The 15,586-nt window shown below is 37.6% G+C and overlaps 2 protein-coding genes across 6 annotated transcripts in view; one reads left to right on the top strand and one right to left on the bottom strand.

The window, feature by feature from the left end:
• Positions 1–315: 315 nt before the first annotated feature.
• On the bottom strand, positions 316–9,550 carry akr1a1b (aldo-keto reductase family 1, member A1b (aldehyde reductase)). 5 transcript variants are annotated; one of them, XM_082190331.1, is made up of 12 exons: positions 9,342–9,550; positions 7,768–7,927; positions 7,560–7,681; positions 7,367–7,452; positions 5,164–5,274; positions 4,977–5,083; positions 4,834–4,860; positions 4,586–4,704; positions 4,417–4,465; positions 3,351–4,330; positions 2,831–2,975; positions 2,603–2,700 (listed from the first exon to the last, which is right to left on the bottom strand). In XM_082190331.1, the coding sequence occupies exons 1-10, from the start codon at positions 9,469–9,471 to the stop codon at positions 4,285–4,287; spliced, it is 957 nt and encodes a 318-aa protein (XP_082046457.1). In that variant the 5' UTR covers positions 9,472–9,550; the 3' UTR covers positions 2,603–2,700; positions 2,831–2,975; positions 3,351–4,284. The 5 variants fall into 5 exon arrangements, with proteins under 5 accessions (XP_082046456.1, XP_082046455.1, XP_082046454.1 ...); XM_082190332.1 differs by lacking the exon at positions 2,831–2,975; XM_082190330.1 differs by lacking the exons at positions 4,417–4,465; positions 4,586–4,704; positions 4,834–4,860; ... (4 more) ...; positions 7,768–7,927; positions 9,342–9,550 and adding exons at positions 316–477; positions 662–748; positions 832–904; ... (2 more) ...; positions 2,016–2,167; positions 2,266–2,385 and having other exon boundaries at positions 2,605–2,700; positions 3,351–3,463.
• Positions 9,551–9,634: 84 nt separating this feature from the next.
• Positions 9,635–15,586, top strand: part of orc1 (origin recognition complex, subunit 1) — a 12,471-nt gene continuing 6,519 nt past the window's right edge. Inside the window, exons 1-7 of the mRNA XM_082137384.1 lie at positions 9,635–9,824; positions 10,283–10,401; positions 10,739–10,866; positions 10,964–11,136; positions 14,430–14,808; positions 14,894–15,125; positions 15,317–15,433. Coding sequence (XP_081993510.1) covers positions 10,304–10,401; positions 10,739–10,866; positions 10,964–11,136; positions 14,430–14,808; positions 14,894–15,125; positions 15,317–15,433 — 1,127 coding nt within the window. The 5' untranslated portion in view covers positions 9,635–9,824; positions 10,283–10,303. The remainder of the gene's footprint in view (positions 9,825–10,282; positions 10,402–10,738; positions 10,867–10,963; positions 11,137–14,429; positions 14,809–14,893; positions 15,126–15,316; positions 15,434–15,586) is intronic.

Genomic DNA, 15,586 nt, shown 5'->3' with positions numbered 1-15,586 from the left:
AAATAATGTCAAAATGAAATAAATAACCTTAAATGACTATGACTATATATGTGTGTGTGTGTGTGTGTGTGTGTGTGTGTGTGTGTGTGTGTGTGTGTGTGTGTGTGTGTGTGTGTGTGTGTGTGTTTGTGTGTGGCGGCTGTGGCCCATTATTTTCATTATGAAAAATAGCAATTTGTTGTTTAAGTTTTTTAGGGGTAATAATCAAGACATATTCTTGACAGGTTTCATAAAATTGACCTGTGAATACATCTAAAATAAGCCCTTGTTCATAAATTTCCATTCCATGCTTGGCAAAAAACAAACAAGCACATATTTCAATATGTAACAAAATTTTTTATTGTGTTTATATGTACACAGAGTAATGAATGGACATTGGTGTCAAGGCACAGAATCTTGCAGAAGTGTGCATTAATAGGGGTCATTAAAAGGGTAGTGAGGATGTCCTGCGTCTCGGGGTACAGGCTTATCATCAACCTACAAAAAGTAAAAAGACACGACAACACTCAATGCAATTTAAAAACAGATGCATACATAGAGTGCATTTGATTTGGCACAGTCTTAAATGCAGCAGATTCAGCATCAGATTTACTTTTGAAGTAACCTTTTTGTAACTGTAAAATGTAGTGCTATGTTTTGGCTTTATAGTAATATAACTTACAGTAATGGTTGGCACAATGTAACGCCAGCCTCTGTGCAATGCTGTCACTTGACTAATTTCCTCAGGTTCAAGAGTAAAATCAAAGACCTGTAAATTAGCAGAGCAGTGCATTGTTACAATACAAGATCATAAACAAAGAGGTGGAAAAATCAAGAAAAACTTGCAGAAACCTGGATATTCTCTTTGATCCGAGACTGTGTAATGCTCTTTGGGATAGTCACAACTCCTCGTTGAGTTTGCCATCTGCCAAAATAACAATGAAGAAATACTATGCAATATTCGGTCAAGAAATATGAAATATGGCAACTAGTGCAAACACATGAATTTACCTGATGATAATTTGCGCAGGAGTCTTGTTGTATTTCTTGGCTAGCGCAGCAATGGCCGGTTCCTCCAACAGCACAGGTTCCTCTGGATGCTTCCAGGCTCGGTCAGGAGATCCTAGCGGACTGTAGGCAGTCATCACCAATCCCCGATCCCGACAGTGAGCCAACAGCTCAACCTGGGCAAGGTATGGATGGGACTCCACCTGCAAAACACTATTGTTACTCTACCAACTGATATAATAGACCAAATAAATTAGGACATCACATTTTTTTCTGACCTGTAAAACGGTGGGTTTGATGCTTGCAACTGCTAAGATGTCATCAATCTGCCTGCTGTTGAAGTTCGAGAGCCCAATGGCCCTGACAAGCCCCTTTCCCACAAGCTTTTCCATAGCAGCCCATGTAAGCTTGTAGTCTATATCATCATACAGCAAAGTTCCATCCTCCTTCCTAGGAAAAGAGGTATCACCTCGTCTGGACAAAAATAAGAGGAACACTACACTGGCATCTGAGAAAAGACATTAAAGGGATAGTCCACCCAAAAATTGCAGATATTTTACACAAGAAGATATTTTGAAGAATGCTGGCATTCAAACAGTTTCTGTTCCCATTGACTTCCATTATATATTTTGACCATACATTACAATAGAAGTCAATAGGAACTGAAACTGATTTCTTCAAAATACCAGCATTCTTCAAAATATCTTCTTTTGTGTTACACAGAAGAAAGAAAGTCATACAGGTTTGGAACGACACGAGGGAGTGTAAATGATGACGGAATTTTCCCTATCCCTTTAAGAGCATTTTATAGTCCATTCCCCAAAGGAGATAGGAAAATGTCACATGTTTATATTGCCAATAAACAAGACACCCTAGATAAGACAACAGTAGACTTTCACAGAGTCTTGCACCCTTTCAATCTCTTTTAAGACATTTTATCATCATCTTTAATTTTTATTAAATTAACACACATCTTTAATGTGTGTTTACTATACATGTATATATACACACCACAACCCAGGGCTTACTGGAAGGCATATGGCCAATGGATGAGGTAGAGGTCCAGGTACTCCAGCTTCAGGTCTTTCAAGGTCTTTAACAGAGATGGCTCCACATCATCTGGGTGGTGTTTGGTGTTCCACAGTTTGGAGGTCACAAATACATCCTCTCGCCTGATTCCCTTGAAAGAGGACAGAGGTTGTAAAGCACACATGATTCCTTTATATATACAGTAAGTGTGGGTATATTTCATATATGTTTTCAACTTAGTTGACCTACTTTTTCAGGCCCCATCATTTCCTGGAAAGCGTCACCGATCTCTGGCTCATTCGCATAAATGGGAGCACAGTCAATGTGTCGATAGCCAGATTGCAAAGCCCAAATGACTGCCTGTTTTACCTGCAGATGACAACATATTTATACAAAATGCTTATTGAAGTTCTACACTCAAATCAAACACAATCATTTATGTAAATGTTTATTGAATAACAATATATATAAATAAATGATACATCAATTAACTGTATACAATGGTAAACTCGCCCTCGTCCTTAAAACATCATAAAGATTCCAATTCTGTCATGATTACAGTGGAGCTGATGTACTAAATACACTCACCTGTCCAGGTTCACTCTTCCATGTCCCAAGTCCCACAAGAGGCATCTTTCGCCCAGTGTTGAGGACAGCAAAGTCATTCATACTCATCCTGTGTGCCTTCAGAGAAAAGAAAACAAAGAACACAATATGAACAGTGTTCAAACAGAAGAAAGCATGGAATAGACTTTAGTATATTAACTTTTTGATTTAATGTACTGGTAATTAAATCCAAACCCTAAACACTCACAGAAAGGCAGCAGAAGGCGTAGGGTGAATGAATGCTAGCTATGCAGAGCTCAAAATTCAGGATCAGAATGAAAGGAAGTGTATCCTGCTGACTTGTCAGCTGACTTCCACAGCAGCTCTAGCAGGATATTGTAAAACACCCTGAACTGCAATTTTGGGGAAAGCATATACTTTGGGTTTGCAATTTTTAGACAATTAATAATAAGAATGTGTTTGAGTCTTTGCATTATATATAAAGGGAGTTTGATTCATGTCAATTTCCTTCATTACTGGCACACCCCAGTCATTATTCTACAACAGTTTCCTCCAGATTTTCTAGTTAGTGCAGTAAATCATTAGACATTTGGTTAACGTACCATTCTTCGACAATGAAACTTGTGAGAATGAATGACAAGACGAAGAGCGCGTTGAAAATGCTGCATTTCTCTCGGCAAAATCAAGTCAACCAGAGTCCCATGTGGCTTATCATAACAAGGAATGTCAGGGATAGTTTTTAAAATATTATTGGTTCAGATACTTACTGTGTATGAATAGGATAAGAAAATATCTCCACTATAAAGCTAACCAGGTTGATCAATTTTTTTTATATATTTTCTCATAACGTTGATGTATTTACTTCCTGTTCGCTGTCATCTAAAAACACCCGTCAAAATAAAAGTCTCCATAACAACAAACAGAAAGTCTTTAAATTTGCATTTAAAAAATGTTATCATCGAAAGATTGCCTTTCCTAGTTTAGGTGTCAGTAACACATATTAAAATGTACAGTACATGATAGAGAAAAAAAATCCCCATGTAATTTTAGTTATATAAAAATAAGATGCTTAATATGAATCTCATTCAAGTATTTCTATGTGAAAGTGAATCTAAGTGAAACTTTAGTCAACTACACTTTGTACTCTTCTGCCAAGCTTTTATTTTGCCGATAACCCAATTTTATATTTAAAAGAAAATACATATTTCATCTCCCCTGAAATTAGGTGCAGTTTTGCCAACTCTATCCCAAAGCAGGAGTGGTAATGTCCAAGCTTATCTTTGCTCTAAGTGTTCAATTCAGTTATAGAATCAAATGTACCTGCTGACAATTCACCAAATTCAGAGACTGAAATCATATACAAAACTAATAACAAATTAAAACAAATTTTCTTGAATACAGTTTCAATCGTTGTCTTTATAACAGGAGAAATTGAAATTACAATACATCAAATGTTTATTTTACATGGTACAGTTAATTCAGAATGAAAAAAAAAAAAACATTCATGGTTGCCAATTTCAATTAAAAGTATAAAACAGCATAAAAAACACAGAAAACTAAATTTGCCTTGGGTGATTTACACAGAATAAGGTCAAGCTATTTACGGCAGAAATTGCTCTGTTTCTCCATATAATTCAAAGCACAAAAAATTCTATAAAACCTGAAAGAAAGAGAAAAACTGAAGAACACAGAAAACTGAGATCACTCTTTTTCTCTTCGACTTCTCTTGTGACTCTTCTTCGACCGACTAGAACACAAAGAGATAAATGCAGCATTAAAACAAGGAACAACTAAAAATTAATAATGAAGACAACCATTTAAATTGAGCATTACCTTTCTGGGGACTTGGAGTGACTACGATGCCGGTGACTTCTGTGGTGACCTGAAAAAAATAGACCAATATTTCCCTAATGATCAGTTTTGCTATTTACTATAATAATTTTTAAATAACATATTTTGGTGTCTTATTTTCTTTGTATACTTCAAAACAGCTTGACTGTACCTGGAGATTTGGAGCGATGCCTTCTGTCCCTGGATCTGCTGCGGTGTCTACGGGGACTTTTGCTTTTGCTTTTGCGGTGGCGGTCCCGGTCCCGGTCGCGATCACGTCTGGGTGATGGGCTGAATAAATTATATATAAAGTAATCAGACAAATGTATTAAATTGTAATAATCACCTATAATAATGTGCCAAACCAATAATGAATCTAAAATACATTGCCATCATCTGAATTGTAATTCCATTACATACCTTCGTCTTTTAGGTGATCTGCTCCGTCTAGAAAAAGACAATAAGAACACAAATTATTCAACTGTTCAGTTATGTCTCAGTTATGAATATTATCAACCTGAAATAATGACTGCATGTAAATGACAATAAGCACCATCACTAACCTTCTGGGTGAGCGGCTGCGTCTGTAGCGTGGAGATGGAGACCTGCGTGGCCGGTCCATATCTCTGTAACTTCTTCTGTGTGGCTCTGGTGTCTGCACTCTCTCTGGCTGCAGGACACGAGAGGTTGTAGAACAATTATATTCAAGATATAATCAGTTATTGTCAGACATTGTGAGTTCCCTTTTACCTTCTCTTCTTCATCATCCTCCTCTTCACTGGTCTCCACCTCATCCAGGTCTTCTTCCAGGGCACTAATACGAGTGTCCAGTAGCTCAGCTTCCTCCAAAACCTGTCTCTTCTGTGAAGAAAAAACAACAAATGAACACGTGGACGCATTATTTTATGACATATTTGACTCAGTACACTTCCTCTTAAAGGGATAGTTCACTCAAAAATGAAAATTGTGTCATCACAATTACTCAACCTCGTGTTGTTCTAAACCTGTATGGGTTTCTCTGTTCTGTTGAACACAAAAGATATTATTTTGAAGAGTGTCGGTAACCAAACAGTTGATGTTTCCATTGACTTCCATAGTGGAAAAAAAAAATACTATGGAAGTCAATGGACACGTCAACTGTTTGGTTACCGACATTCTTCAAAATATCTTCTTTTGTGTTCAACAGAACAGAGAAACCCATACAGGTTTAGAACAACACGAGGTTGAGTAAGTGATGACACAATTTTCATTTTTGAGTGAACTATCCCTTTAAATTCACATTACTCCAAATAACAACACAAATAAAATAGGGTGTACATGTGAAAAAGAAAGTATACCGTTTTAAATTCTATGGTTTTATGTTTCAGGACATTATATATATATAAAAAAAATCATCTGTCTTTAACAGGTCTTAAAATTAGGGAAATACAACCTCCAATGAACAACATATGACATTACACCTTTTCATTATTTAACAAAAATAAAGCCAAAATGAAGAAGCCATGTGTAACAAACTGAGCACACCCATGATTTTAAAGCTTGTAGAGGCACTTTTAGCAGCAATAACTTGAAGTTATCATTTTCTATTTGACTTTATAAATCTCTCCCATCGTTGTGGAGGAATTTTGGCCCGCTCTTCTTTACAACATTGAACTTAATCAGTTCATTGAGGTTTGTGGGCATTTGTTTATGCACAGCTCTCTTAAGGTCCTGCCACAGCATTTCAATAGAGTTGAGGTTTGGACACTGACTGGGTCAATGCAACACCTTGATTCTTTTCTTTTTCAGCTATTCTGTTGTAGATTTGCTGGTGTGCTTGGGATCATTGTCCTGCTGCATGACCCATTCTCGCCCAAGCTTTAGCTGACGGACAGATGGCCTCACATTTGACTCTAGAATACTTTGGTATACAGAGGAGTTTATGGTCAACTCAATGACTGCAAGATGCCCAGGTCCTGTGGCAGCAAAACAAGCCCAAATCATCACCCCTCCATAAATGTGCTTGACAGATGGTATGATTGTGCTGATATGCTGTGTTTGGTTTGCACCAAATGTGGCGCTGTGCTTTATGGCCAAACATCTTTACTTTGGTTCCAGAAGCCTTGTGGTTTGTTCAGATGCAACTTTGCAAACCTAAGCAGTGCTCCCATGTTCTTTTTAGAGAGAAGAGGTTCTCCTTTTTAGGTTCTCCTAGCAACCCTTCCAAACATGCCATACTTGTCCCGTCTTTGTCTAATTGTACTGCCATAAACTTTAACATTTAACATGCTAACTGAAACCTGTAGAGTCTGAAGTGAAAATAATACCTGAGAGGTAGGACCTAATCTTTTTAGTTTACCTTAGATCCCATGCGTTTTTTTCGTGTTAATCACAGAAGACAAACGAGGTGCAGGAGTATATTAGTAATAAAATGGAAATGTTTTATGTAAGCTGTCTGTGCCATGTAAAACTGCCATAATTCCACTAGAGTCACGTGTAACCATATTCAGTACATGCACAGGTGTGATAGCCGAAGCAAGCAAATGCCATTCGCGTATTCACTTAAACTCCGAAAAAATAGCTGAGCTTCAGAATCAGAATGAGCTTTATTCGCCAAGTGTGCGGCGTTTAGCGGCATTTATTATGGGATTTGACTGTTTAATTCATAGATTGTTTCAAATGGATCATATATACACACAAGTCTTTAAAGGGTTTCTTACTTTTAGACTAGTCGGTTACAAAACTTCAGTTTAAACCCTATTTTGAACGGGGTCCTTATTTTATTATTTCCTCTTTAGTTTGTCTTGTGGACCATATGTAAACATATTTAATGTAAAATATATTATGTTAAAAATAACATGCAATTTCCATGATCTCTTTTATTTTGTCAAAATAATTAATATCTTGCAGATTCTGAAAGGTGCATGTAAACTTTTGACCATGACTGGCACTACATGTAACAAGTACAACCAACCTGAAGTCTTGGAAGGATGATGTCACACATCCGCTCTGCATGAAGAAGCTCATCTATGAACTCATCGACATGCATCAACTCAAACTCTATGTAAAGAAGAAACATTATTTGCATTTTTTTTTCTGCAAGGAAGAAACTTTCAATTCATTTACCTAATGAATATTGAAATGTATCTATAAAGTAAATTGATCACCTCCATTTCTATTCTGGCTTTTGATTTTTCTGTAGTCATTGTATAATGGTTCTAAATACTTGTAGCAATCCACAGAAGTTCCAGTCAGGCGCATATACATCGCTCCAAGCAAACGGACATACCTGGAGTGGGGAAAAAAGCAGTACAGTAATACAAAAAGTGTAAATGGCAATTAATAGAGAAAAAGAGTAGTAAACTACACACTAACTTGAAGTCCTCATTCTTGATGAATTCCACAATGATGTCCTTTTCAGGCTGAATCTGCAGCATCTTTAGTGTCAGACATAAGAATGGAGTAGGCTTGATGTTTCCTCCATATACACCACCAACAAACTTTAGCTCCATTGCTTTGTCCACGACAAGCTCAGCTACATTTTACAGAGGAGCAATAACAGGGACAATTAAAAATGGTGCTTGGAACATTAATTCCATAAAACCACTCATATGGAAAATATATCAGGTAAATGCTATATAACATATCATAACCCAATACATGATACTTAATCATATTTAATACATGAACTTTTAATCTTCTGGAACAAGAACAAATGTGGGCGGGGCTTAATTTTGTCTGTGGGGAATTGATTGGATGGTTTGATGGTTTTGGATCTCAAATTAAGGCCTCTAAATTTTCAGTATGATGATCACAACTATGCTGTAAAAATTGCTGTACACAATCTTATAATTGCCTTGTTCCCCCTAATTGACAGTTCATACATTTTAGTTAGTAAAATATCTTTTAGTATAATTCTAAAAATGTCCACCTACAGGATGGTAAACGTTTTTTTGCTGTGAAATCTTTCTTGATTTTATCAAGTAAACATAAGAATAACTTTTTAATATTGTTAGTGATATTTCAAGATGAACATTTACTGGACTGAAGTAACTTGATTATCCATACATCATTTTTTTGAAAAATCCTGTTAAAATGTAGGTATCAAATATAATACAACAGACTTTTGAGGAACATTTCTTGTACACAACCTTCTACAAACTACAGAGCTTTGATCATAAAACGAATTAATTATTATTAATCATCTTACTGAGACATATTATTGGGAGATATGGGTCCGGTTTCACAGACAAGGCTTAAACCAGGATTAGGCCTAAATTCAATTAGGACATTTAAGTAGCTTTTATAAATATACCTTAGTAAAAAAAAAAAATAGGAGGAGCAAGTTTCTACAGCTAAGACAGCTCAAACATGCATTTTAGTCTGGAACTAGGATTAAGCCATGTCTGTGAAACCGGCCAATAGAGTGACAACTGATATTTGTATGCATTTCATGTAAGCAGTCAGCTATATTATTAAAATAAACATCAAATTGATAAACATTACAGTATTTCAGAATTTAATCTTACATTTTTGGCCATATAAATAACAACATCTGCATCAAATTGTATGTTTTTGCTCAGTTTGGCCCTCTCAATAAAATGTATGTTTAAATAAAGACATATACAAACTTATTTTTAATGAACTGTTCAATCTCTGACTAGTCATTTGACTATTATTTGTATGTCAGGCTTTATAGGGATAATCATACAATGAGATAAATTAATCACTTCTACTGCTGTATGAATTCCTTATTCTCAAGTCACATTACTGTTGCTGCCAACAGTAAGTTAAACACGTCAACTTCAAAATATAATGAAATAGGAAGAGGAAGTCAATAAGTAGGCTCACTTCGGGGTAATTTTGTAGTTAAGGTACATAACTGCGTTACTGTTGTTTGCGATGCCACATTAACAAATACAGTATGCAGTCCGGCACACTTGTCTCACCTGTAAGTCCAAAGCATTCCTCTTTCCAGTACTTAGACTCATATATACGTGTCCGTATAATCTTCTCGACAAGATACTGGGGATTTGTTCCATGTATACTATTGGCATCTTTTACCGTTCTATTTGCCATGGTGGCTTAAAATTTTAGACGAACAAACGAATCAACGATACGCTAATATGCCATGGAGAAACACTGACGAATGACTTCCGGGGAAAAGCGTGCGTCACATCCCCGAGGTCAAGCGGTATTTTACTGTCCAATCAAAAACTCTTCTACGTCATCTGCGCGCGAAAGAGTCGAGTTAGCTGTTTGATTGTGTTCTCTGTCCGCTGTGCTGTAAGATGCTTTTAACTTCATGCATATTTACTTTTTAATTTCCGAGTTTCTAAGTGAGACGGAGACGCAGACGCAGACGCAGACGCAATAGTGTTTTTATTTATACGTTTAATAAGAACGTCTGATACTGTTGCAAACATCAGCTGGTGAGTAAGAAAGAGTCGCTGGGGATTTAAAGTTGTGTTAGTTAACGTTACATACGGAACGATTTTGCTATTTGATACCTTAACATAAAGATGTTTTTAACAGTTTGAGATGTGTTCTTAACTTTTCCATATGTAGCCTTTCAAAAAAACAATACTTAAAAGTTAGCTTAGTTTCTGGTTACAGCTGGAAACTACAGTCAATTTTTTTTTTCTCGATCTCAGGCATTCGTAGGAAAATTATTATTTAAACAATCTTGATACATTAATAACAGACCCGTTTTTTATGTATGTATGTATGTATGTATGTATGTATGTATGTATGTATCTGTATGTGTGTATTTATGTGTATATACTGTATTGTATGTATGTATGGTTGTATAATGGGTTGCCATTGTTACTATTGACAATAGAGTACATAATATAATAAGTAGATCATAAACTGATGCTGTGCTTTACAGACCTAGTATCAGATCTGCACCATGAGCCGCTACATCACAAGACTGAGAATGAGAAGAACATACAAATGGAATGGGAGACCAGTCGGTGAAGACAGGAAGCTAAGAAGGCAATACTATGAGTATGTGCACTTATCACGTTTTTATCATCACTGAGACAGCCATGTGCATTGAGCTCTATATATTTTTTTACTTTAAGGGAAAACTTGTAAAAAATTAGGGAATTTAAGATTGTTCTTTAATTGTGGGGCCTTGAAAAGTAATGGAAATTGTATAGTGTATATGAAATTTATTGGTTAACGTTCAGTTCTAAAATGTCTAATTGGGTAGAAATTGGTCTTTCTGAGTGCAGTCTCTAAAATGTTTCCAGTAATCATAAGCAAAGTCAATGGAAATTCATTAAAAGATGATATAACCCCGGATGTAACGGCAATAATGCTTGCTTTGATCCCCACGCAGATCTATGTCCATTTCTGTGGAGGGAAGGACTGAAGATTCAACAGTGTCTTTAGGCCAGTACATTTTGATTGAGGGTGATAATGATGACAATCCCTTTGTGGCGCAACTTCTCAAACTGTACACTGATGGTAGGAACATGTCATGTCTTTATCCAAAATATGTATATTTGCAGGCTTTATGAGTTTGACTATAATCTGTGTTGGTTGATGTTATATTTGTACCCAGATTCAGGAAAGAAGAAGACTGCTGTAGTGCAGTGGTTTGTGCGTATGTGTGAAGTACCTCAGAACAAACGCAAGCTCTTGGGCAGAGATCCTCATCCACAGGAGGTATTTTTCTACCAGGACCGCTCTTGTGAAAATGAGGTGGATGGAGAGACCATTCTTGCAGCAGAACAGGTACACATGGTATAGGTCATATTTTTATGACAGTGAATGTGCATCACATTAGTGCAGTCAGTAAGATTGTATATGCTTGTATAGTTGTTTGATTTTATTTATTTTTGTCCTCTAGAAAAGTATTTGAATTAGTGCTGTCAAATTGATTAATTGTGGTTTATTATGTTCAATGCGATTAATCGCGATTCATCGATTTTACATCATTAATTTGAATTTATTTTATGATAACATTTCTATAGTGTTTATATACACGGTCAAAAGTTTGGAATAAATACGATTTTTTTAAAATGTTTTTGAAAGAAGTCTCTTAAGCTCACCAGGGCTGCATTTATTATATAGGGATTGTCAAAGTTAATTTTTTTTTTATTTTCCCGTCACCTTACTGAATTTTTCGTCAACGATACCAGGGACACCGGGGAACATGAAATTTGGTGGGCATGTAGCCCCACTAGACTTCTAAGGAAAAATTTCGTTTGGTCCCCGGGGGCCACTCCCCCCCCGCGCTGGGCCCCCCCAAACCCCCAAAAATGCAGTTTTTCCTAAATAACTACCTGAACCATGGCACCGAGGATGAAGACATTTTTATGGTATGTTGGTCTACTAGACTTTTACGGAAAAATTTCGTTTGGTCCCCGGGGGCCACTTCCCCCCCCGCGCTGGGGCCCCCTTAAATTTTTCGTCAACAATACCAGGGACACCGAAACACCGGGGAACATGAAATTTGGTGGGCATGTAGCCCCACTAGACTTCTACGGAAAAATTTCGTTTGGTCCCCGGGGGCCACTCCCCCCCCCGCGCTGGGCCCCCCTTAACCCAAAAAAATTCAGTTTTTCCTAAATAACTACCTGAACCGTGGCACCGAGGATGAAGAAATTTTTATGGTATGTTCGTCTACTAGACTTTTACGGAAAAATTTCGTTTGGTCCCCGGGGGCCACTTCCCCCCCCGCGCTGGGGCCCCCTTAAATTTTTCGTCAACAATACCAGGGACACCGAAACACCGGGGAACATGAAATTTGGTGGGCATGTAGCCCCACTAGACTTCTACGGAAAAATTTCGTTTGGTCCCCGGGGGCCACTTCCCCCCCCGCGCTGGGGCCCCCGTAAATTTTTCGTCAACGATACCAGGGACACCGAAGCACCGGGGAACATGAAATTTGGTGGGCATGTAGCCCCACTACACTTCTACGGAAAAATTTCGCTTGGTCCCCGGGGGCCACTCCCCCCCCGCGCTGGGCCCCCCCAAACCCCAAAAAATTCAGTTTTTCCTAAATAACTACCTGAACCGTGGCACCGAGGATGAAGAAATTTTTATGGTATGTTGGTCTACTAGACTTTTACGGAAAAATTTCGTTTGGTCCCCGGGGGCCACTTCCCCCCCCGCGCTGGGGCCCCCGTAAATTTTTCGTCAACGATACCAGGGACACCGAAACACCGGGGAACATGAAATTTGGTGGGCATGTAGCCCCACTAGACTTCTACGGAAAAATTTCGTTTGGTCCCCGGGGGCCACTCCCCCTCCCCCCCCCGCGCTGGGCCCCCCCAAACCCCCAAAAATTCAGTTTTTCCTAAATAACTACCTGAACCGTGGCACCGAGGATGAAGAAATGTTTATGGTATGTTGCTCTTAAGGGCCCACATCAACCTAGCCCATAATCACTCATTTGTGATTTGCGCCCCTCCCATAAAAAATGAAAATGCAATATTATTCTGCTTTAATCGCCCCTATCTTCAGTGGAGATGTTCAGAACTGCACCATATTTCATGTGTATGATTAACTTGACAACCTCTGGGGGTATCCTCTGCTAAGTTTTGTAGAATTTCATCCATGGGGGGGTATAAAATAAATTCATTTATGTGCACATTTAGTGACTGTACACTCATCGGCCTGTAGATGGTGCTGTTGAGCGAAGGGTTGCTGGTTTAGGATGATACTGTCACACACACACATGCAGGAATACAAACAAACGCAAGCATGCACACACACTGACATCCACACGCACAGACACACACCCATACACACACATACAAATCCACATGCACAGACACACACACACAAACACACACACGCACACATGTACGCACACATACATACACGCACAGACACACACACACACACACAGACACACACATACACAAACACACACACATACACACACACACACACACACACACAGACAGACATGCACATACTATTACTTTTTTTAGGTATATACATAAACACGCAATACAGCCAAATTACTCCACGTCATTTATTTTTGTGGAAAGCCAGTGCAGGCCTGAGCGGCGGTCATATTTTGTACCGCGATGCGGTACATCTAGTTTTATGAAAAATACAGTAAATCAGTTATTTTTAAAGTTGTAATTATATTTCACAATTTTACTGTTTTCTATTTTAATATATTTAAAAATGCAATTTATTCCTGTGATGGCAAAGCTGAATTTTCAGCTGGTATTTCTCCAGTTTTCAGTGACACATGTTTCTTCAGAAATCATTCTGATATGCTGATTTGCTGCTTAAGAATCATTATTGTCATGTTGAAAACCGTTGTGGTGCTTAATATATTTGTGGAAACTGTGATCCACTACCTTTTAAAAGTTTGGGGTAAGATCTTTATATAAAAAGAAATTAATACTTTCATGCATCAGATTGATTAAAGTGACAGTAAAGACATTTAGGTAACACTTTACAATGAGGTCTCATTTGTTAACATTAAATAACTACTTTAGTTATCATGAACTAACAATGAACAAAACAGCATTTATTAATACATTTTTTAAATAAAAAGTTGTATTTGTTAATGCACTGTGAACTAACAATGAACAACTGTATTCCTACTTTGTTGTTCATATTAGTTAATGCATGAATGTTAACAAATGATACCTCATTGTAAAGTGTTACTGACATTTATAATGTTACAAAATATGTATATTTCAAATAAATGCTATTCTTTTGAACTTCTATTCATCAGAGAATCAGCAAAAGCAAAAACAGTTTTCAACATTGATAATAAAACCATTATTAATAGTTGAGCACCAATAATAATTGATGATAATTGAGCACTTAATCAGCATATTAGAATGATTGTTGTGATATTTCACAATATTACTGTTTTTACTGTATTTTTTATCAACTAATTTCAGCCTTGGTGAGTAGAAGACTTAAAAAAAAAAACTTAAATCTTCATTATTCCAAACTTTTGACTGTCACTGTATCATTATACCTACATTAATAAAGAAAAATAATAATACAAATTTATATTCAATAATAATAAATGAAAACTTTGATTCTAGATTGAGTATGTCCCAGCTGAGGATCCTTTCCCAAAGGGCAAGAGCAAAGACACATTATTTGTCAAACTCTTGTGGGACACCAAGTCTTTCAGAGAATTGAATCCTGAGCTGATGCAGCCTCATCAGAGCCCTAAATCTCCCCCACCATCTTCCCGGGGCTCTCAGGCTCGTGCTCTTCCAACCCCGGACCCATCAATAATCAAACGGGCCATGTCAGGCACCTTCATCCATGGTAGCATGAGCACCGGCAAAATGAGCACCAGTGAGGCGGAGTCTCTTCACTCTGCCTCCAAACTCTCTGCCGCTAAAGCTCTTAGTGCAAAGAGGAGAGGCAGAGCTTCCTCTGGTCCACATGTTCGCAAGAAGCTGGACTTGTACAGTGAGTGCCATGCATCCACATACATTATGCTATTAATTGTTTTAATAGAGCTAAAATTAATACTTTTTTCTTTATATTATGGTAGGTCCTAATAAAAACATGTCCCGAGATGATGTTCTGGGGGAGATTCTTGATGAACGCACACCTTCGGAGAAAATACTGACGTCTAAGTTGAACACGTCTCCAACTGGCCGCATCTCCATTTCTATTAGATTGACTCCATTTAATCAGAATGAGGAGGAGCATGCCTCTCCTCTGTCATCACAGAGCCCTGATAAACCCAAACTGACTGCATATGACAAAGACAATGCAACTAGGTACATCTATTTATATTTGAAATTATGTATTGATTCTCTTTTGTTCTGTATAATTAGTACTTCATGTCTGTGATTATCATTTTAGTTAGAAATAAGCAAACTAATTTTCTTCTTTGTATGTTGAAGATGGTTTTAATTGTCTATATAACTGAAAAAGTAAAGTATTTATAAAAGTCCTGCTTCCCTCCTAGTGCCTTTCTTGGTGTGCAGCCACTTGAGGGTGATGATCCAGAGTCACTAATAAGCACAGGCAGAACTCCCCGGAAGAGAGAGGCAACCCCCAGGAGAGCAAGTCTAAGGGCCCTGAAGTGAGTCATGTTCCTCTATCCCTGCACAGAGGGGGTACAGACTCATTTTTTTATGGAGTTTGGCTGTCTTTATTAAACACTAAGGCATTATGTGGCTATTTTCATGCTTAATGTACTGATTAAGCACATATGCTTGTTCATCCAGATCACTGG

This window comes from Leuciscus leuciscus (genome assembly GCF_965113295.1).
Source record: "Leuciscus leuciscus genome assembly, chromosome: 14".
NCBI classification, from domain to species: domain Eukaryota; kingdom Metazoa; phylum Chordata; class Actinopteri; order Cypriniformes; family Leuciscidae; genus Leuciscus; species Leuciscus leuciscus.
This window is presented reverse-complemented; position numbering and strand designations above follow the sequence as displayed.